Source organism: Dendrobium catenatum, unplaced genomic scaffold, assembly GCF_001605985.2.
Source record: "Dendrobium catenatum unplaced genomic scaffold, ASM160598v2 fragScaff_scaffold_1305, whole genome shotgun sequence".
NCBI lineage: Eukaryota > Viridiplantae > Streptophyta > Magnoliopsida > Asparagales > Orchidaceae > Dendrobium > Dendrobium catenatum.
In genome coordinates this window covers 383,149-408,044 of record NW_021319767.1, presented here as the reverse complement: position 1 = coordinate 408,044, position 24,896 = coordinate 383,149, and the positions used below count along the sequence as shown (strand labels likewise).

Genomic DNA, 24,896 nt, shown 5'->3' with positions numbered 1-24,896 from the left:
AAATCCAAAATCTGCAAATCCTTCAACAAATCCGTAAAGCACAAAGCGAGGATCGAAGGAATTTTTCTTCAACAAGTCCGCCAAAGCACAAAGCAAAGGACCGAAGAAAATTATCCCAAAGTTCATGAAAAGCCTAAGGCTGAACTAAGAGGATTCTGTCATCAACAAGTCCGTTATGCACAAAGCTCTGGACCGATGACTTTTCGCCATCGACCTAATACAAACCTCAAAGTTTAGGTCATTGGCATCTACTCCTTCATCAAGCCCGCCAAAGCTAGAAGCATAGGGCCGAAGGTACAAAAATCACCTGACAAATCAATAAAGACAAATAAAAAAAATTCTCCATCATTGTCCGCATCACAAAGCAAAGGGCAAAAGAAATTAATATCTCGACCATCTATTGATATATCCAAGAGATCTATGGAGAAAGAAAATCTTAGTGTGACATCCAAGTGAAATTTTTGGAGATCCACTAAATGAAATCCCTAGTGTGACATCTAGAATAAATATCTAGAGATCCACAGGGTCAAACAGCTTACAACAAACGTGATTCGCTCTAGAAGCGTACCACATTTGTTGGGGGGCATTTGTTGATCTCTGTTAAAGAAGCCAAAGATAAAACAAAATAAAAAAAGCCTAAGAAAAACCTACCTCTGCTAGATCCCACGAATCCATGCATAAATCCCGCTGAAATACTGTACAGTCGGCGCCGCGCATCTCTTCCCGAAAAATCTGCCCAAATCGCGTGCCAACTGGATGCCTCTCACTTCGTTAAAACTCCCTCGCCGAATAAGAAAAGAGAGTGGAGGCCGAGGTCGAATTTTCGGAGCCCACAACATCTATATGCTTGTATGATAGGTCATTACAATATAATATTATGACATGTGCAAAATCATATTTAGGAAGAATATTTATCATTTATTGTTTTGATATTTTCTTATTATTGGGAGTATTTTGTCTTTTTTGTTTGCTCAGGCGCTTACTTGCTTGTTCCAAGCATACAATTCAAAATAGATAAATATTCTCCTTCTCTCTCTCTCTCTCTCTCTCTCTCTCTCTCTTTCTCTAACATAATACCAGAGCTTAGTTTCTTTTAATCATTTCTTGATCATTGGTTTTTCTTCCATGAGTTTTCATGAGCAATCTCTGTTGATCTTGTTTTTCTCATCTTTAAAATTTTCTTGGTGACACTAATTCCATCTTCACCTTTTATGAATGACATTGTATTTCAATATTTCATCTAATTGCTCCATGAGATCATTTTACGCCTATCTCGATCACAACACCTTTGTAACCCTTCTTTTCAGTCACCTTCTCTCGTAGGCACTGTTTTACTCCTTCAAAGCGACCCAACTTGCGGCTCTGCGCTAATGCATTATGCACCAGTCCCATACTGCTAATCTGTTATGTGACACTCATCATTTGCACTGCAATGCCTCAAGGTTTGCATGATAGTCCCCTAGTTGCTTTCTATATCTTCTGTATGACTACATGCACAATTCCCTTTGCCTCATTGCTGCATTGCACCTCCATCCCGGCTGTTGATGATGTGAAACATATCCATGCGAAAGTGATTTGCTTAAAGAAATTTGCACGCTTAGATTTAGAGGTAATAATAAGCAAGATCTTATGCGGAACTGAACGATAAGATAAATATTAAGTGGTACTCAGCTTAGGTTAATTCACATGAATAGAAGTTGAGTTCAAAAAGATAGCCTGATTAATCCAACATTGCATACATGGATAGTTCCAACAATAGATTCCAATACTAACAATAAGATTAGTCTATGAAAGGTCCCTCACACAACTCTTCTAAATACTAAGCTTTAGCGGAGAAGCATTAATACGACCTTCATGAAGATAATAAATTCACATTCAAGGATGCAACTATGAAGATAGAGAGTCGGGTGTCAAATTTACCCAAAGACAAGAGAGATACGCGCTCCGGCAAAGCTATTTGTAGTTGGGAATGAAGTGGGCAGCAACCCCGAACCTCCTCGCATTAAGGAACACCCGGGAAGTGGTGCAGAAATTCAGGACAGCAGCCACGTGGTCTCCCGGGATAACTTTGTTGCTGATTTGGGCATTCTTGGACAGAGGACAGCAATCTGGAACTTTCCCAAGCAGTGGACAGCAGGTAGAAATGACAGAAAATCTGTAACAGCTTTTAGGATTCTTCTGGACAGCAACATAACTCCAGGAGGCTTTATTTTCAGCAGTCTCGGGAAGGGTTTGGAAGAGTAACCCGTGGAGGAAGAAGGGTGATTGATTTCAAATCTGAAACAATGTCAGCTTGCTGACGTTGAAAGAGGGACTTAGTTGGAGAAAACAAATCAAGTCCAGAAGGGAGCTCGGGTAGGAGAGAAAAGCTTCAGGAGAAACACAATTTCAGATTTCTGAAATTGAGCTCTAGTGAGGAGACGTGGAGAGGGGAACCTAATTTGAAAATCAAATTAATTTCCAAAGGAAAGGGGGTGGCGGTTTAGTGAGGAATTAGGGGAATTGATGGGAGGCAATTAATGTAATTGCAGAGAGACTTAATGGGTAATGGTGGCTGGCCATAGAGCAAGGAGAGAGAGGCTTGGAATTTCAAAGGTGGGGCCCACGTTTGAGTAATTAATTCCCAATCAAATCTGAAATTATAATTTCAGATTTGATTATTTCTTAAGTAACTCTCAAAATTGATTTATTAAGATGGAATAGAATTTGAATTTCAAAAGGAGCATTAATCCCCTTAAATGTCTATCATAAATAGATGAAGACAAATTAGGAAATTGAATTAAATATGGATTTGAAATTCAAACATACTTGGGTCCAAGGAGGGGAGCCGACGGCAAGGTAGGTGCTGGGCGGCGGGCTAGGGGCCACGGCTGGTTGCTGGGGGAGGGGAGTGAGGGTCGGCTGAGGGATTAATAACGGGAGGGAGCAATTGACCGACGGCCAATTTTCTGGCCGGACCAACAGAGCCGGCGGCCGGACCAACAGAGCCGGCGGCAAGCAGGAAGTGGGGAGGGGATTCCAGAGCCTGGAAGCAGGATGAAAATTGTGGAGAAAATTCGGAATTTTCTAACCTCACGCACCTCTTCTTCGAGATCTCAAAGGGAGATTGTAAAAATGCCGGAATTCACACAGAAATCCACAAAATTCCCCTTAAGAACTCACGAAGAGAACTAAGGAAATGGAGAGAAGAAGAAAAGTTATTGGGTAGAAAACCAAGAGCTCCATCAAGGGGCTGTTGGGTATTGCTTTGAGCCTCTCCTAGGCTTTCCTCACTTGAGAACTCACAAAGAGAACTCTAGAACTCACAAAGAGATTCAAAACCAAAATTTTCATTAACAATAATCATCATCCCTTTCCAAGAGGAAGAGGAGGGCTTAAATAGCCTAATACATGAAGGAAAATAAAAAAGACACAATTGCCCCTAGAGCAAACATAAAACAAAGCCCTCAAGTGAGGGTAGAAATGGAAAAGTACTGATAACAAATAAAATACATGAAAATAAATAGACACGATCGTAGCCGTTGATCTTCGATGTCCTCATCAGTTGATTTGTGCCACACTCCAGTTTTTATCCTCAGTCATATCCCTATGATCTCATTTTTCCGATCTGTCCACATGTTATCATACTTTCTCTAAGAAAGACATTTTACACTCTGTTGTATTGCTTCCCTCTCTACATCATTCCTTTAATGTTTTCCTCACTCATTTTTGTCCAAATCACAGGGCTTACTTCGACTTTTGTACCTACATGACATCTCAGATGGTCTCCTTACTCACAGCACTCTTGTTGATGATTACATGCTTCTTTTTTCTACTTTTTCCTTCAACAACCTTGCAGCATTTTGAATATCTTTTGCTTTTTTTTTTTATTTGCAAGCCAGCTATTTATTTCATCCACCATTCATGTTTATTTATGTCATCCTTAAGGCAATGGATCTTTGTTTTATTCATATGACAAGCTGACGATGCATTAATAATGCCTATGGATGGGACATTCTCTAGAGTTCTTTAGTTCTAAAAGGAGTTTCTTTCTCTTCACCTTCATCATTTTGATTGAATTTGTTTGGTCCTTTTTTAAATCATACTTCATTCCATCTTCTATGTTCTTTAATGTTGCTCACTTGGTGTCTTCCCCAGTGATCCTTTTTAAAGTCAAGTAAGTTGGAGGCATTTCGTATGTTGCACTAGGTTGAGAACTTACTCATGAATTGAGAGGGGAGAGAGAGTGTCTGTGTCAGAGAGATAGATGGGTGAGTGGGTGGGGGTGGGTCTACCCTTTTCTTGGGAGGCATTAGTGAAGAGAGGGAGGTGAGGGGGCTGGAGACAGAGGAAAGATGATTGCCTAGAGATGAAGTGCAGTCTTGTAGTACTTTTTAAAAAAAATTTCCCCCCTTCTTTCCTCACGTGGTGAGCGAGAATGACACCCTTAACAGATCACGTGTGAGGGCTCTTTAGCACCTTGATTTAAGAGGAATCTGAGAGGAATCAACTCACCTTAATACTATATATATAATTTTATCTCTCTTTTCAATAATAATAGAAAATTAATAATGATATTAATATTATTTTTTATAGATTATTATATTATTATTACTTATATATTTAAATACACTTTTTTGTTGATTTTATCATTTTTATTAAATATTTAACATATTATTCTTCTTCTTATTGTTAATTAAAAAAACGAAGTGCCTAAACCCTCCTATAAATACTCTCCTCACACACAGTGGATGTGTTTTCTCTTCCCGCACAACAATCTATGCAGTGTTGGGGCATTCTTGAACTATTTTAGTGTTCTAGATGCATAAAAATGATCTATTCTATAAGATGGATGATGATTGAATGCCTTTATTCACAATTTTATTATATTTATGCTATATTTGTTTTATTTGGGTTTAATTCAATTAACTTGTGGATTACGTGCATATGCCAACAATTATTCCTTAACAAAATCATTATAATGATGAAAATGTGTTGGAAAAACAAACTTGAGTGTGAAGTCACCTCTGGGGTAGAGAAGGACATGAACCCTTAAATTAGCCATGTAATCCTTTAGCTTCACCGAAATTTGTTTATCTGGAACTGTGCCAACCAAATTCTTTGAGCAAAATATTTCGTCATTTGAAGTGTTCGGTCAAATTTTTTTCATAATGTTGAGTAGTGAAAAGCAATCAACCGCATGGCCAACTGGTTTTGGTTTATTATCAAGTCGTTTTAAGGCACCTTGCCAAATGGATTTAATCTTTCTAGGCTGAAATCTAAGAGGATTGTACTGTGAGCTTTCAATGAATGAATGCCATAGAAAATGAGAACGTACCATCTTTAGAGATGAAAAATGTATTCAATGGATGATACATGAATACACACAATTTTTGTAGAATATTGAAAATCATATTTATAAAGTAAACTAACTTGATTATATATACATTAGATGCCATGTAAGTATCAGGCAACAAACAAGATAAACTATCAATACCCTATTGTGTATTTGTTAGACCGGTCTCGCTGGTCCGACGGAACTGGCTTATGCGAACAATGGTGGAAGTCTTCGCCTCCTGTACGCAGGATCCAACCACCAGATCTTCACAGAGCTGTTTAGGAAGTTTTTTTAAGGGAGTTGGGAGGAAATTTCAAAGTCGGGCTGCTTATAGATTTCCTTTTGAATTGTATGCATTAAATAATTCATTTTCCTAGGGTTAGGGCATCTTGAATTTGGTTGAAAATTTGAGATCTCTTAGATTTTTCTTGGGCTCTAGCGATGTCTAGAGATTTGGGAGAGATAAATCCTCCTCTCTAATAGAGGATCAATTGTATCTTGGTATTTTCCGTTTTCTTTTATCCAATAATACAAATTATCGATTGTTTTCATGGTTTTGTGTGGATCTTTATGGAGAACTCTCGCTGTTTTCCGAAGATTGATAGGAAATACTTGAGATCTACTAGTGTTTCTATCAAATTGGTATTAGAACTGTTTTTGGGACCTTTTGTGGGTTGTTTTGGTAAATTTCAATGTATGCTCTTAGGATTTCGAAGAAGAAAGTTGCTGTTTTTGAAAGTCGAAGTCTAGATTTTTATTTCTACAAAAATTCGGGCATCAATGGTGGCAAAAAAATGGATGCGTTGGAGGAACGCCTCAAAGTGGATATTGGACAAATGAAATTTGAAATTTCAGATCTCCAAACTTATATCTTCAGATTTTAAAAACAATGTTTCAGCCATCCATGATAAGTTCGATTCAAAATTTTCCATACTGGAGATGTTGAAGAAAGTGCTTGATGGCCAAACCAAAATATCACCGTTGAAGGGGAAGGAAGGCGCCGACAGCTAGGGAGATGGGAAAAACCCTAAGCCAATTAGGCAAATGGGAGTTCAGGAGGTGGTGTATCGAAAGGGAGAAGAGAGAATACCTCACATAGAGTTTATTCTTAGGGAGGAGCTGGGCAGAGGGTATGAGGAGAGGCGTGAGGAGATAGGGCAAGAACGAAGATGTGCTGATTTGGAGAGGAGAGGGATGAGATTGGAAAGGGAAATGAGTATTTATGATCAAATGGGGGCTGAATTTGAAAGGGGAGGGGTTTGCTATGATCTAAGGGGTGCTGAATTTGAGTGGAGAATGTGAGAATTTGATGAAAGGTTGGGGTATGAACGTAGAAGAGATGATTGGGGCATTTGGGGGAAACCACCCCCTTGGGGATGGGAAAGTTACGAAGGGAACAGAGGGAACGGAGGTGATCTGAGGGTGGGGAAGCTGAAGATGCCTATTTTTGAGGGAGAGGATGCCCATGGATGGATCTAAAAGCTGGAAAGGTACTTTACCGTCAACAGGTTGATGGATGGGGAGAGATTGATGGCAGCCGAGATGTGCTTGGAAGGGAAAGCTTTAGCATGGTACCAATGGAGGGATAAATGACGACCATTAAGGACCTAGAGGGAGTTTAAGTACTGCCTCTTGGAATGTTTACAAACCAACAGAAATATTTAATTAATAAATTCAATTACTTCATAGTGATATCATGTATGTATTCTCCCTCTTTCTCTTTCTAGCTCTCTTGCTCTTGTTTATTTCTCTCTCTTATCTAGAAGTATCCACCTCCTTATCTAAGTGATGGGGAGCCTAGTTAGTTCAACTGTGCTGATCAATCTTTTTTAATTAAAATTATAGGATGTTATAGTATCAAACTAGATCTTGGTTATTTTCATATTTCTAACTCTAAAGTGAAAGAGCATGAATCTCAAATTGCCATTGAAATTTAGTGTTGTGCTACTACTTGAATTGTTGCTTTTTTTAGTAGTATTTGTTGTTTTCTTTATTAATATAATTTTTGCTGGTAATTTTTATGAAGGCATAACTTTTGAGAAAAGGACCAAAATGATCCCTTGACTATTTAGGAAGGACCAAAATGGTTCTTAACTAAGTTAAAGGATCATTTTGGTTCCTCAACTATTTAAAATGGGATCATTTTGGTCCCACTGTTAAAAATCAATAGAAAAAAATAAGTAAATGTGGGATGACTGAAGCATGGCGGAAGGCTATATTCGGAATAACAAAAATTATGCGAAATCAAAATCTAAGAACCGAGTTGCATTGCGTCGAAACCCCAACGAAAACACCCATAAGCTTCAAACCTCCAACAGCTTAGACCCCCTACCTGGAACCATTAACAACTTCGAACCCTAGCTCCCCTAAGGCATATGTATGTATGAAATATGGCTCTATGGTATACAATAAGTGAATAAATTCATCATCTCCTTGGTAAAACACTTCGGAAAAAATAATCCAAAATCATCCTACTATATAAATATGACAGACTATTCATCAGCTGTCTTGATGTTTTTGCGGTCATGCAGATGTTAGTCAGGTTTGGCTGCAGGTTGTAGCCGTGTTGTTAAGTCTTTTTTTTTTGGATTAGGCTTATGTTCTTGAGGTATTTAAAATTTAAATTGGCTTCTTAATTTAGGTACTGCATTAAAAGTAAAATGCATCATAAGATTAATACTGATAACCGATGTGAAAGTATTGGAAAAAAAAGTATACCAAAAATAATATTTTGTAGGAGTTGTGCAATAAGACTAATTCAAGTTCGAGCTAAATCTTCTATGATATTCATATTCAATTGACTGGAGGATTCATAATGTAGACCTGAAATGGTTGAGCTACGGCATGAGTTTAAATGTAGGCATTATTTGAATTTGTTGCTCATCCCACTTGATGCTCGTTAGCATTGAATTTGCATATGCTGCATTCATGTTAATCTAAGCCGGTCTGAGAGGCTGAAATTTTTTCTTCATGGATTAAGTAACAATGAATGTTTTCCTAATCATTGACAATCATATTCTTTTACAATTATTCCATGATAATACTCAATTTATTTTACAGGATAAAGCAGTAGAAGCTGGAATATTTAACCACATCATAGCATGTGTGAGGCTTGATTATAATGTGTGCACATCTGCAGCGAATCTGCTCTTTGAGCTCTTGCAAGAAAATGATAGGTGGGGCCAGGCCATACAACAAGAGGATTGTCGATGGAACCCAGATTTTTGTAGAAAACTAAAACAACTGCGTGGTACAATTGCTTTTCTTGTATTGATCATCCTGGACAATCAATTTTCAGAATCAGCTAAGAAGATGGAAGCTATCTTGTTACAGCTGTGTTGCGATGATGATGCTACAATTTTAGATGTAGCTTCTTACCATTGGTACAAACCACTTGTCCGACGATTACGTGATGGTTAGTATGAGCTCTTTTGCTTTTCTTTTCTTCAGTTTATTTGTCCTCTGTTATTGAAATTGTCTATTATCATACATATATTGGCTTAGTCTATGTTTTACTCAGTTTATTGTTGCTTTATGTCTATTAAGATTTCATTCTACAGTGACTTTGATTTTTATCCTTGTAGAGGATTTTGTGATAGAACCTTAAAACTTGATATCAAATTTGTTCTAGGAAAGTCAATGGACTAGGATTTCTATCCCATTTATAAAATATAATGTAGATTATGATGCAATTAATTGATCAAGAATGTACACGTTCATATGAAAACAATTTATTAATGTGATAGGAAATAGTTGTAGAAACAGAAAAATAATTGCTGAAATAAGAATTTTAGTAATATCGCCAAGCAGGTTTTGAGGATTTCATGGAGGAAAAACAAAAAAAAACCACTATTGATTGAATAGTAGATGAAAGAAAATAACAATGTACAATTGATTCTCAATTTGAGAGGAGGATCTATTTCTCCCAAATTTCCAGACTCCATTAGAGCCCAAGAATACCAAGCACCACAAAAACATTGAAAACTCAAGATAATCCTAACCCTAAACCAACCCTACTACATAAAGCACACAAATTGAACTCTCAAAAGACTAAATAACCATTCTAAATTTAAAATTTCCTCTTAATCACTCTCTATCTCTCTCCACTTAAGCTATGTGCCCCACCTAGGCGAAAACAGCAGGCTTTCGCCTGCTGTATAGAAGGGGCCGACTCTTGTTTTAGGCCGGCTAGACTGGTCCCTCCTGGACCGGTCTATCAATTCCCCACTCCCGAAGAATCACCTTGTCCTTAAAGTGAATAGAGGGGGAACTGATGTTGCATCCTCTCATACGACTCCCATGTAGCATCATAATCAGGAAGATCCCTCCATTTAATCAACACTTCTTTGATCCCTCCTCCTCCTTGGCATACCTCCTGTAGCTCTAATGGTTCTAGAGCCACTTCCAATTCCTCAGTCAGCTTGGCCAGCAACTCTGAACAAACTTTGTAATCCTCAATAGCTTTTCTCAACCGAGATAAGTGAAACACTGGATGTATGGTTGCGATGGGAGGTAACATCAATGATAAGCTACTGCTCTAATCTTCTCTGATATCTCATAAGGGCCAAAATATTGCAGAGCTAGCTTCTTGTTCCTCCTATTAGCTACCTTCTTCTGTCTGTAAGATCGAAGCTCCAAGAACACCATATCCCTAACTACAAACTTAATGTCCTTCCTATGCCCATCCACCCGTTTCTTCATAATATGCTAAGCTCTCAATAGATGCATTTTCAATTCTTTCAACACCACACCCTGTCCCTCTCCTCCAAGTATTCTTCTATTGAAGAAACTGGAGTGTTATTCTGCCCAAAATGCACTAAGTGAGGTGAGTGTCATTCGTACAACATCTTGAATGTGGTCATCTGGGAGGCGGAACCAGTTCTATACTCCCAAGTGACCCCTAACTGCACTGCTATGGAACTCCTGCAGTAGGTGTGGAATATGAATTGATGTCTTAGACATCACATATCTCCCCTGGTACAGTAGCCTTTCCCCTCCTAGAGAATAGCCAGGATATCTATTCCTATCCTTCAATAAATCTGCCATAATCCTCCCCAACTCCTTATCCCATGCACTTCCTCCATAACGCCCCCAAAATCTAACATTAGCAGTATCGATACTGCCATCTGCTAGTGCTCCCCCATACATCTGGACACAACATCTGCTATCTTGTTCTCTATCCCAGGCCTACACTGAATTTCAAAGTCATATACTAATAACTTTGACAACCACCTTTAGTGCTCCTCTGTCACCATCATTTGTTCCAAAAAGTACTTTTGGCTCTGCTAGTTCATCCTGACAATGAAATTTTGACCCAACAAGTAAGGTTGGCACTTTTGGATGGCTAGCATAATGGCCATCAACTCACTTTCATAGATTGACTTCAGCCTAGCTCTAGCTGCTAACAACTAGCTGAAGTAAGAAATGCGTTGGTGGCTTTGCATAAGTATTTCTCCCAATCCATACCTTTATATGTCTGTCTCCACTACAAAAACCTAACTGAAATTTGGTAGGTCTAGGACTGGTATGGTGACCATGACCTTCTTCAACCTTTCAAACGCTTCAGTGGCCACCTCTCTCCCCAAGAAGTTATCCTTCAATTGTTCTGTCAGTGGCCAAACAATGGTGTTATATCCCCTCATGAATCTCCTATAAAATCCTATCAGCCCTATAAATCTCCTCAGCTCCCTCAAATTCTTTGGTAGTGGCCTCTCAGCATTGCCTTGATTTTAGCTTGATTTGTGACCACACCCTTCTGAAATACTACATGTCCCAAGTACTCCATACTTGCTTGTGCAAAGCAATATTTCTTCAAATTTTTCCTTAGCTGCTACTCCTGTAACACCTCTAGGATCGTCCTTAAATGCTCCCAGTATTTCTCACCTGATCTGTTGTACGCTAGGATATCATCAAAGAAAAAAAACACAAATATCCTTAGATAGGGATGGAACACCCTATTCATTAGGGACTGGAATGTAGCTGGGGAATTAGTGAGGCTAAAAGACATCACCAAGAACTCATAATATCCCTCATGTGTTCTCAAAGTAGTCTTTAGCGTCCTCTCTTTTCATGCGGATCCGATGGTATCCAGACTTTAGATCTATCTTGGTGAAGATAACTTCCCCACTCAACTCATCCAATAGCTCATCTATCAATGGGATAGGAAATTTTTGCGTAGTTTTCTTATTCAAAGCCCTATAGTCCACGCAAAACTTCCAACTCCCGTCCTTTTTCTTAACCACTAAGATTGGACTAGAAAAAGAACTCACACTAGGCTTGATAATTCCTGCCTCCAATATTTATCTTATTAATTTCTCAATTTTATCATTCTGAAATTGAGGGTAATGGTATAGCCTGAAACTGATGGGTGTCAACCCCTCCCTCAACGTGATGGCATGCTCCTGCTCGCTTGGTGGTGGAATTCCTTGAGGTGGCTGAAAAACCTCACTGAATTGCTGTATCAGTGACTGTAGTTAATGAGGAATGTCTCTACCTTCCTCAAATCTGATCCTCTCTAATCTTTGTAGCTCCACCAGGAAACCTCCCTCACCTCTTGTATGCTCCTCACCATGGTTTTGAGGGACACCATAGCTTTGGATAACCCTGCATTTCACCTGATCACTACTCTTCTGGCCTCCACCACAAGCTCCATGGTCAGTGCTCCCGAGTTAACCTTGGTATTCCCCAAGGTTTGCAGCCACTTCATTCTCAGGATGCATCAGTGCTGCCTAACTCCAATGAGATAACAGCCTCCCTCACCTAAATCCTCTGTATAGTTAACACTACTCCCCTACAGATGCTCTTGTCGTCTCCACCTTCCCCATCCCCATCATCACTCCATAGCTCCCTGTATTCACCAAAGTCACCCCTAAATAGTCCATGATCTGGTTGGAGATGAAATTGTGGGTAGCCTTACTATCAATCAACACTACTACCTCTCGGTTTGCTATTTACCCTTCACCTTCATGGTATTACTTGGAGTGAATCCTACCATTGAGTTCAGAGAGATCTCCGCCATGTCCAGATGCAACTTATCCTCCTCCTCTACTCCGGTCTCACTCCTACTTTCCTCCTTAGCTTCCTCCCCATCACAGATGATGATAACCTAAAGAGTTTAGTCTTTGAACCTATGCCCCAGAGTATACTTCTCATTACATCGGAAGCATAATTCCTTTGCCCTCTTTTCCTGCACCTCCCTCTCAGTCAGCTTTTTGAAATTTCCCCCACTTTTTCCTCCTATAGACTTCTCCCTCTGAATCTCACGAAGGTTGCTTGGTATAGGCCCCTTTAGTGCTAAGAAAGTAGTGGTCATCCTGTATGAACCACCTGAACTATCGTCTATAGCCCCACTCTCCTAGTACTTATGATCATCCATCAGTTTAGCTAGCTCCATAGCCTCTCCTTAATCTCGAGGCCTTATGACTCTCACTGCTGCTCAGATCTTTGATTTGTGCCCCTTCGTGAAATTACCCCCCAGAACATTCCCAGATAGCCGATTCAATCGACCCACTAGGTACTCAAATCTCTTGTTGTATTATGTTATTGAGTCTTCATTTACTAGGGTGAATGATTGCTCATAGAAGTCCTCTCCCCTGCTAGTTTGGAAACGTTCCAATGAGCACTTTTTGAACTCCCTCCAACTTTGTTTGGGTTGCTTTGTGTCTTTCCATTGGTATCAAGCATATGCTTTTCTTTCCAAACATAGGCTAGCTTTCGTCAGTTTCTCCTCCTCTGTTAACCCATTGACGGTAAAATATCTCTCTACCTTGTAAATCCACCCTTGTGCACCCTCCCCCTCAAAGATGGACATCTTTTGCTTCCTGACTTCGGATCCTCTCCATTTCCCCTAATTCCTCCATAGTCTCTTTCCCCTTCCCCAAGTGGGTGGTCCCCCCCAAGTGTCCTGATCCTCCCTTCCACGTTCACACCCAAGCCCTTCTTAGAATTTTACCTCCTTCAAAATCAGCACCTCTCCGGTCATAATTTCCCTCCCTTCTTTCCTAATAAGCAACGCTTTGCTCATGCCCTACACGTTTACCCCTCTCTCCATACCTTCCACCTCTCTCCACCCTCTGGAAGGGTTTCTCCACATCATTTTCATTCCTATGAATTTCAAAATTCATATTTTTCTCTTCAGGTCCTCTCGCCTCTGATGTTGCCATTTGGTTTTAGAGATCCAACAATTTCTTCACTTTGTCACATAGGTCAGAGAATTGTTCTTCCATGGAAGAAATTCAATCCTCTACGGTTTCTTTGAGTTGGCTCATCTCCTCCTCAAGACATTCTTCTAATACATCCACCTTCTTGGTCGCCTTTGATCACCAGATCTTTGTTAAACTCAAAAATTCATATTTACACGCCAAAAAAATAGCAAAAATAATTGTTCAGACAAGAAAAATTGCTGCAGGAATCAGCCCAAACAGCCCTGGAAAGTGGATATGATGCAAACTTGAGAGGAAATAGTAGTAGACAAAAAAATGATTGCTAACATCAAAATTTCAGCAATCTTGCCGAGCAAATTTTGAGGATTTAATAGAGGAAAAAATAAGAAAAAACTTTCTTGATTGAATAGTAGATAAAAAAAATAACAAGTACAATTGATCCTTAATTTGAGATGAGGATCAATCTCTCCCAAATCTCTAAACATTTCTAGAGCCCAAGAACACTAAAGCACCTCAAAAACTCTAGATAGCCCTAACCCTAATTTAGCCCTACTACAACACAAATTAGACTCCCAAAAGACTAAGCAACCCTTCTAATTTCAAAATTCCCTCCTAATTCTCCTCTCTCTCTCTCTCTCTCTCTCTCTCTCTCTCTCTCTCTCTCTCCTTAAGCCGTTGGCCCCACCTGGGTGGAAAATGGAAATAGCAGGCGGGCTGGCCCTTATTTTGGGCCAGCTGGGCTGGTCCCTTATTTTGGGCCACCTGGGCTGGTCCCTCCAGGACCAGTCTATCAAATTACCACCACATGCTATGCCCTAATATCCTTTCTCATTTTTCAAAACCAACCCAAGTTAATACTAAACTTAATGGTACCGTTCATTTTTTCTCTTCTAAAGATAATTTCTTCTTCAAAGTCTATTTAATATCTTTTTCAATAATTTTGTTGACCTCTGTACAAAAAAAAAATCCCGCATACCATGTATCTATCGAGGAGATCCGGTAAAACCTGCAGGAAATCCCGCTTACCTCGTACAGATCGACGCCGAAACAGTCTCCTCTCCGCGATTCCTTCTCAAAACCCGCAAATCCAGTCTGCTTTCATGCTCCAATCCGGCCATCTAAATGCAACAAAAAATGGAGGTGTTCGGTTCCTGCGAGATACCCAAGCTCTTCTGTCCAATCCCCTCTTGTCGTTGCTCTCTTCTTCCTCCCCCCATACCGCAAGCTTTTGAGCCCTAATCATCTGATCCCTTCGGCCAGAGAGAGAGAGAGAGAGAGAGAGAGAGAGAATAATATACTTTATATTATTTTAATAATATTATTATAAATAATAATAATACTATCATTAGTAATATTATTATGAATAATAATAATAATATTATTATTATTATAAAAAAATCTTTCTCTCGTGGGTTTGCACGCTCACGTAGCGTAGTAGGGAGAGAAACCAGGCTGGTACTTGCGATGGCTTAAAAATCATTCTTCAATGCTAGCGACGAGCCGGCAACTCCCTACGGGCTCACATAGCGTAATAGGGAGGAAAACCGGCGCGGCACTTGGGCGAGGGGGATAAAAAATAATAATAATAAGTACCCACAAACACTCATGTAGTGTAGAGGGGGAAAAATTGTGCTCTTTTAAAAATGTGCTCAGAATCCTTAAATGCTCATATAGCGGGCGGGGATTTAAAAAATAAAAAAATAAAAAAATGCAACCGCGGTGTCTTTTGACACCTACCTGAAGCACTCATGTAGCGTCGAGGGGAAGGCTGCCTCTTGGTTTTCCCCTAAATGGTAGAGACGTTGGGAGTCTGCCGAAATTTTGTCTGAAATAAGACAATGTCCTAGAACAATATGGAACTTTACTTGGACATTGATTGGAGCATCAAATGGACTTAATTAAAACTTAAACAATTAATAATAAATAAATTCAACTTGAATGCAAACAAAACAAAAGAGTAGTTCGAGCTCAAGTGAACTACATGGGACTTATGAACTCGAGCCGAATTGATTAAAAGTGAACTTTTGAATATGGACTTGAATTTACACACCAAATTTGTGAACTTGAACAAACCACAGTGGACTCAAGTGAATGTGAACTGAGTTTGAACTCAAGCATGGACTGAATATAGAACTTAAACTTTCAAGAAGAAGGGGACTTGAACATTCACAAGAGACTTGAACCAAGATAACAAATGACTTGAACTCGAATCCAATCGCAAGAGACTTGAACAGCATGAACTATAAAGAAATTGAATGGAATACACAAAACTGAGCTTTGGATGAATTAGCAAATCGAAGTCTAAATGCATCATGTTCATCCAAGTGAACAGCAAGTACTCAACTACCATGATGACTTTCATTGATTAGCCATGTGTAGTCTAGTTGCAAGTGGAGGCATAATGATATTTCAATAAACCTTACAACACATGTGCAAGATGAGTCATTCATAATTGAAGACCAAGTAATTATCAACAAGAAGAAAGGACTTGTGGATCCAAACTTGAACTATAGTTTTAGAATCAAATTTTAATGAGTGTATGATTATCTCAAGATTGCAAGTATCGATCATTGAATTTGACAAGCATGTGGAAACAAGGAGCTTACGATCGTACCCTATCTACAAACAATTCATCTCACGACAGGTCCTTCACACATAACTACAGTGTGTTGTCTATAAATGAAGGAAGTCAAAATGATGACTATAAATGAGCAATGAATGTAACAACCTCCTCACATTCAACATCATATAGTCTGCAAATGAACATAACCACCTATCAGTCAATGTATATGGGGAGAATATGCAATGAATGCAATTTATCTGTAAGCCAAATATCAATGTACAGATGGGTATATCAACTCAATAACAAACGACAAAGTCAGAAGTAAATACACACAATGCAGTATGTGATGATTATCATAATGGTAGAAGATCTGCATTCAATATTAACATACAAACATGCGCATTGGATCATGCAAGTAATGGCGAATAAATATTGTACATCTTCCATATGTACTAGACATCTGCATATCTACGAGCTGCCGTAACATAAAGCGATGAATGCTACGACACCTCTATATATTCAATGTTAAGCAAGTATATTGATCTGTTACGAGCAAAGTCGGATAATATACAGCGAAATGTAAGCTTTTGCAAGTCTCCAGCAGAAGACCCATTTTGTGTTCAATATGTCACTGGCAGGCAATGAGGGGAGAGCTATGACAAATGTAATGAAGAGATGCAAGCATAGGAACTCCTACGAGCTACTATATAAGATCCCTCGTGCATCCAATATACTATCCACAAGCAAATACTAAAAAGACCACAACAAAATACATAAAGAATATGACAAATGTATGCTCATATGAGTCATTGTAGGAAACTCGTTGTACACATAATATAGCATCTGCAAGAAAATATGAAACAACTACAATGAATACAAGCATCAACAAACCATAAAAGCGGGAGATTTGTTGGTGCACTACATCCACCTGCAGAAAGCAACAAGTAGTGCACATCAACCTACTTGTACAAAATGGGCAAAATAACTACAGTACAACACCATGCCCCTGCACATGCACCGTAATTTATACACACATAGGTACACAAAGGGGTAAGTACAATCATAACCCACATGGGCCCCGGCGAGCGTGTTATTAGTACACACGTAATGTCTAGGGATGTTGCGCTGGTCACTAAATCTGAACCCAATCTTCCTAAGCAGGTAGATAGGAGTTGACAAGGTTCAATAAATAACTATAAAATGCCCCCAAACACCCGCATGGGCCCTGACGAGCGTGTTATTGGTACACACGTGATGTTTAGGGATGCTGCACGGGTTGATAAGTGAACTCAAGTTCGAACCCAATCCTTCTATGCGGATCAATAGGAGTCGACAAGGTTCGAACTATCAAACAAATATACGATTATAGCAATCGATATACTTGTTTTAATACATTCATATTAGGCCTTCAACAATGAGAATTCACTAACAAAGGTATAAAGTCTACGAAACCCGATCCCCTATCGGCAAGTTGATAGGGTCGACAAGGTTCAAGCTTTAAAAGAAAATGCCCTCAAACACCCCGATGATGGCCGTGTTGAATATTTATCTCAACCGGAGGGGTTCATAAACACTTTCAAATGCATTTCAAGCTCCATCCAAATACCCACAAAAATCCAAAAATTCCAAAAAAATTCAAAGATGTTTAAATTTGAAATCAAACAATCAATACTTAAAGCAAAATCCATCCACCATCCGCAACAGTCTGTCGAGGTGGACAAATTCGAATATAACTTCAGCTCACATAGAGTTAATGCCTAGTCGAAAATATCACTAGGATCCATTCTCAAATAATCTCCTTCCATTAAGGACGTGGTATGTGTCCTCTAACCGGCGATTTTGCTGCCAAATGGCACCGCAGGATAAATTGTTACAACCTAGATCCCTCTGAACCGAGTGGTTTTGCCGCCAAATGGCTCCATGAAATACAAGTTATGACCAGAGCAAATACACTCCTTAGTGGCATCAAATCCTTGAGATATGAATCAATAGGATATAATTGATAGGGCACAAAGCCCTCTGTTAGCTAAGGTGGATTTAAATTTGTCCCCTTAGACAAACATTCATCCCAGGTCTATAAGGTCCCATTGGTCAAAGCAACCCATGGCTGCCGACAAGGATCCTTCTGTCAGGTTGGGTCAACTACCTCCTCTAACTAAGTAGACCAGGGACCATGATGGCCCGGGACGATGAAACCATGGGATCTTGATCGGGTCTACCATCCATTCCCCCACCATCCGCTTTTAGTGCAAGTTGGTGCAATTTTAAATTTTAAATACCAATTCTCCAAGCATTATGAATTCCCATCTGCTACTATATGCCAGATAACACGTATTTTTGCATATCTGATTGATGACTAGCCTTAATCGAAAGTTCTCCCTCTTTATCGAGAGGGGTAATTAACTATAGGGTCTTGTGCTTATAGGAAACTAGAACTCAGATCATAAAGTCCTTGCAAAATGAGGGCGAAATCTCAGGGTAGTGTCTTATCTACAAACTCATCTGTCTTTCTAAAATTTACCTCGGAACTCAATGCATTAAAACTTCCCCGAATAAAAAAGCAATCAAAGCGGGCGGAGGCCGGGGCCAAATTTTTGGAGCCCACAAATGTTTGATAGAGTTTGAGTTGAACTACGTCATATTATAAATCCTAATTTTACATAACCATTTTGATAAAGTTATTGCAAGGTTTTCTTTTTTATTTTGTTTTAAATAAATAAGAGAGATTCCACATTGGCTTGAGGTTCAATTAAACGAAGCCTGACTAGAGGGGAGATTTCCATGAGAGCTTAAGTAGTTATCTATATTTTCTATAAAATATTCATGTATACAAATTCATGATTTGTTATTATTTAGACAAATATAGGTGTTGGTTCCATTTGATAGAATTATATAAGCGGTAGTTGGAAAAGAGATAAGAAGTTGCTAACCAGTTTCTTTCGATGGAAGGCCTGTGGAAACTGAAATAGCTTTCCTCCCCCTCTCGCCTTTGAAAGTGGAAGTTGTCCTCCCGGTAGTTTCGATTTAAGATCAAGTTTTATTTCTAGTTCATAAACAAGCTCATTGCCTTTATCATGGGCATGTGAGTGGAAACAACTATTAGTTTTTTTGTTTTACTTGTTGGTCTATTTTTTGGTATTTCCTGGATAAATTTAAAATGTTTTTAGGAACATTTAGGCCAATTAAGGCAAACTCACACACATAATACATACACGAGACTTGAACTCAAGATTACTTGGTTGGAAACTAAAGCTCCTAACCAACAGACCAAGGTGAGCTGCATGGATAAATTTAAAGTCAGTTTTTCTCTTTGGATGATAAAGGACAACATCATTTATTCTATCACTCCTTCGCAAATTTTTCTTTGTTTTGGGGCATGGAAGACTTTTATGATGAAATATTCTAAGAACAATGATGATTTGTTATTCATGGTTCATTAGTATAAACATTTGGAAAATGTAATTTTATTCTTTCTGTGTTTGTGTAACATCATAAATAGGGATTTCTGTTAAAGATCATATTGACAGTTCTTGATGGTGTTTAGAATGAAAGAATGTTCATCTTTAAAAAAAATATTTTGTGACTCGATAAACCCATTGTTCATATATTTAGCTTGAAACTCAATTCGAATACATCTTGTAATATCTAATAATATAGTGGAATATTTATTATCGAGTATGAGACATGAATATGGCTTTTAGAAGTATGGAGTATCTGACTATCTTTGTCAGGAAATCAATGGCCCTTAAAAAATCAAACTTGCTTCTTATATTTTAATTGTTTTCAATGAGCATAAACAGGTAGGAAAAAGTTAAAGTTAGTTTGTTATTGTTGTTATGTCGCTATGCAATAAAATGACATCAGTAATGAAAGCCTAGTAGAATATTTTTGTTACCCAGTCAATTTTTATTTATTTATTTTGATGTATTAGTGAAGCTCAAGTTAGAGATGCTTTAAAGAAAACAAAGTGCGAAAAAATTATTGGACCAGATGATATTCTATTAGAGCTTTGGAAATGCTTATGAGATGAAGAAATGTTTTGTCTTATGGATTTTTTTAATATTATTATAAAGACTAAAAAGATGCTAAATGAGTGGAGGAATATGCTGAGTCGTATTGTTAAGAATAAATGTGATGCACAAGAGTGTGCGAATTATAGAGGAATTAAGTTAATATGTCATTTAAACTTTAGAGAGAGTTATTAAGCTTAGGTTACGACGTGATACTAATGTTTCTTATAATCAATTTGAATTCATGTCGGGTAGATCTACTATGGAAGATATACATTTATTGAGAGGTTTGATGGAGAAGTATAGGGAGAATAAGAAGGATCTATATATGATATTTATTGATTTAGAGAAAGCTTATGATAAAATTTCAAGAGAAGTGCTATGGGGAGTTTGAGAAAAGAAAGGGGTTCAATCCTCAAGTCATTAAGGATATGTATGGAGGAGTTGTTACTTGTGTTCAAACACAAGATGGTTGGACCAAGTATTTTCATATATCAGTTGGATTACATTAAGGACCAGGTTTAAGACCACATATTTTGCTTTAGTCATGGATGTTCTTACTAGACATTTGCAGGAGGATGGACCCTGGTGTATACTCTTTGCTGATAATATTCTTCTTGTTCATGAGACTAGAGAGAGAGTTGAAGGTAAACTTGAATTATGGAGGTCAATGCTAGAATCTAAAGGTTTTTGTTTGAGTTGATCTAAAACCGATTACATTGAGTATAACTTTAATAATAATATACTTAATAGGGTGATTGTTACTTCTGGCGATCAAGTTTTTAATAAGAGTTCACGTTTTAGATATCTTGGTTCTATTATCGAGAGTGATGATGAAATAGATGAGGATATTATTAGTAGAATTTAAGTTGGATGGTTGAAGTGGAGGAATGTATTGGGCCTGTTGTGTGATAGAAAAATACCACTCATACTTAAGGGAAAATTTTATAAGATGGTGTTGCAACCTACAATGCTTTATGGCACAATGGCATATAATTTTGGCCATTACAAGAGAAGCATACAATTAAGTTGAGTGTTGCAGAGATGAGGATGCTCACGTGGATGAGTGACTTTACTCTTAGAGATAGAATGCGAAACGAGAATATACTTGAAAATGTTGGAGTAGCTCTCTGGTGGAAGATAAGATTAGAGATAGTCGCCTTAAATGGTTTATTCACATAAAACTTCGGCCTTTTGATGACCTTTTGATGACTCAGCTCAGAGAGTAGATGTAGTAGATTTGACATATGTTCAGAGAGATAGAGGTAGACCTAAAAAGACATGGTTAGAAAATATTAAAAATAATTTTTGTTTATTAGATTTAAATGAGAATTTGACTCTTAACTTGATACAATGAAGAAAAAATATTCATATACCCGACCCCATGTAGTGGGATAAAGGCTTAATGTTTTTATTGTTGTTGTTGTATCTACCTCTGATTAATGATTGGCACACAAAATCCTCTTTGGTATGATTCATGAATTAAATTGACTTGTAGGTCCAGAGTCATCAAAGCAAACTATGATGAGAGGTCTTGAAAAAATGCAATTGCTTGATGAGGATGTAAAGCATCTTGGGGAGGACGGAGTGATTAATCCTTTGGTAATATTGGCGTCAGGAGATGCTAAATCCAGAGAGCTTGCTTTTTCAGTTATGGCTAAGTTGTGCACTTCTTTTGAGAATAGAAGATTAACTGTAGAAGCAGGAGCAGTTTCTCTCATTCTTGAACAGATTTCCTCGCCACAAGTCTCCCCTATTATCCGAGAAAAATGCTCTGGAATTTTTGAGAAGCTTACGTCCAGTGGCTTGGAATTTCTCAATGGTACTGGCATTGTACTCCCTCAGCGAGAGCTGATGATAACCAACCTAATAGGCATCTTTGAGACCCCAAGCACATCCATTGGTATCCGGAAGCCAGCTTTTAGAGCACTCCTTAGCCTCTGCAAGTCAGCAAAAGTTGCTGCAGAGAATGCAATTGCCTCCCAAAATGGCCTTTCCATTATTCTTCCCCTGCTCGAGGATTCTGATAAAGAAATTCAGAAACTAGCACTTGAACTTATCCATCAGTTCTCTCAGAACGAATCTTCTCGTATTGCAGACTTCCTCCTGGATGGCACGAGATTGGAGACATTAATGCCTTTCCTTGAGGATGAAAGCCAACCAGAACTCCAGCTTCTAGCAGTAGAACTGTTGACCAATCTTCAAAAGTCCAATATTGAGCTTATCAAAGGCTTAGCTAAATCAGGGGCAATACCTCTAATTTTGCACATATTAAACAGGGGCACTATGGAAGCAAAGGAAAATGTGCTTGATTTGCTCGTTGGGTTCATGAATCCTGCTGACATAGAAATGCAGAAAAGGTTGGTTGAATCAGGTGCTTATCCTTTGCTGGTGAACATTCTGATATCTGGAAGTAAGACAGCTAAAGCAAGAGCAGCAGCACTCATCGGTAACCTGTCCTCAAACAGCCTGAATTTGACCGAAGAGCCAAATCGCACAGGATGTTTTTGTTTCCTTAGGAAGAAAATTCCTACTTGTGAAGTTCATGGTGGTATATGTTCTGTGGAATCAAGTTTCTGTTTGTTAAAAGCTGATGCTCTTAAGCCGCTGGTAAATTTGCTTGACGAACGTGATGATGCGGTAAAACTAAAGGCAATACTGGCATTGAAAACATTAGTTGAAGGAATTGGATCTAGAGGCGTAATTTGTCTGCATCGATTTAAGGCCATAAAGCCAATGCTTGATGTTTTGCGTGAAGAGAATCCAGCGCTGAAGGAAGAAGTGCTTGAGATGCTGGAGATGTTGTTTAAGGTTAGGGAGGTTTTAGATAGCTACACTGATGATGTAAAGATCCCTCTCATACACTTATCTGCTTATCGCAGTGGGAATACGAACGATCATTTGAGAATCAAAGCTGCAAAGCTCTTGGCTGACCTTGAGCTTTACTCGAAGTCGGGATCCTCGCCTCTTTAAGAAAAAGCTAGTTCTCGTTATTTTACTGGTAAACTTTTAAAGCATTTGAGTGATTGATTCTTATCCATCAATGTAGATGCATCTGTATCTTGATCTTTCTTTGGCCAATTTGTTTTATGAACATGTACTATTTTGGGGTGTACCCATTTTTCTGTTTCTGTTGTTTCCATCTTGTTTTATGCTACGGTGTGTTTTTTTCCAAATTCCAACATCTGAAACTCAATCATCCTATCAGATCAGGAGTGGAGTTTTTATTGAATGTTTATTTCATTTTTATGTTTCTAAAAATTGTTTTCTCATTTCTGTTATTATGCAATGGAGTCTGAACATGTGCTGAGTCCAAACCCAAGCTACCCAAAAGTTCATTTTCTATGCTTTTGTTTGAATGAAATGGAAGTGAAGGTTAAATGTTGAAATTAGAGCCCCTTTTATACAGTAATATTTTTCATATTTTAATGTAAATTTGATTTGATTTGATTTTAGAAGACTTTTTATTTTATTTTTTGGAATTGTTTCTGATAGTTCATCTTTATGAGAAGGTGATGAATCAAAGCTTTAATTGAGCAAGAGCAGAGGCTAATAAGAATGTGCTGTGTTCGCAGCGGTGGCAGTTGGTAGTGGGCAACTTGCCTATTTTCAAAACCCGTGTTCTTCGGTGAAAATAATGCTTGCCATTCAATATTTTAATTTGGTCTTACGAGTTACAGGGCAATTAGGTCAATCAGAAGATTTGAATTAGATTTTTATTTTTTGGATATTTAAATCAATTAAGACAAATTCACGCACATCACATATACAAGACTCGAACCCAAAACTTTTTAATTATTAACCAAAACTGCTAACCAATAGACCAAATTAAGTTCCGTGAATTAGCTTTTTATAATCTGTGTAAACTATTAATACTGAAGGCGAAAGTTCTAATTGGACAAAAATTAGCTCATGATGCTTTGAAAATTTTTACTAATGAATATTGACTTAGGGGCTGTATCTCTTGAATTATTTTGGATGTGTGGTAAGAGCCACCACAGACAACCAATGCCATCACCACTGCTAGCGTCCACCACCATCATCTCCACCACCTTTCGTCCCCTGTAGTTTGTTGTTGAACATCATTGTTTTTGGTTGTTACTACATTGGTACCCACCACCATTGCCAGCCATCTTCTACATTCTTGCCACGACACCAACTAGTCAGCATGTTGCTGGCTGACTGACTCGCAACTACAACCATTGTGTTTTATGCTGAATTAGTTTTACTTTCAAACCAAACACAAAAAAGTTAGTATCATGCATTGTATTGAACTCATCCAAGAAACTGAAAAATATTTTAAATGCACTATAATTATCTTACATTGTATTACTTTTACTATGCATTCTTCACACAACCCCTATATAAAATAATAGAAAGCTTTTGATGCATATGTTGTAGTGTGATTAGACATTAAATTGGTATATAATTCATTATAAAGGTATATATATTAAATATATAAAAATGAAAAAAAATGTGGCATATATGTAAATCCCATTAAAGAATAGGTGGGACCAGCATGCTTGATGATAAGGTTTAGAAATTTTAACAAGAGAGTTATTTTTTTTTAATAGTTATGATATTTAGATGTTAAATATATAAATACTAATTTTCCTAAGTGCTATGTTTATAAAATATTTCATAATATAATATAGATCGTGACTTGATTTTTTTTATATATTATACTTATTTTAAAATAGATATAAGAAGAACTAGATAAAAAATCAGCTAGAAATGAGTATTCAACTTGGGTACGTTAGTAATATCTTGATAATAAAAGGTCAAAACTTTTTTTTTTTTTTTCAGCCCAAGGCTTTATGAAAGGGGGAAAAAAAAGAACTAGA

General features: G+C 38.0%; 1 protein-coding gene across 1 annotated transcript in view; it reads left to right on the top strand.

Annotated features, from left to right (window-relative positions):
* Positions 1-23,354, top strand: part of LOC110094860 (U-box domain-containing protein 44) — a 51,204-nt gene extending 27,850 nt beyond the window's left edge. The window contains exons 3-4 of the mRNA XM_020820193.2: positions 8,378-8,732; positions 21,551-23,354. Of these exons, the coding sequence (XP_020675852.1) occupies positions 8,378-8,732; positions 21,551-23,025 (1,830 nt within the window). The 3' untranslated portion in view covers positions 23,026-23,354. The remainder of the gene's footprint in view (positions 1-8,377; positions 8,733-21,550) is intronic.
* The last annotated feature ends 1,542 nt before the right edge of the window (positions 23,355-24,896 follow it).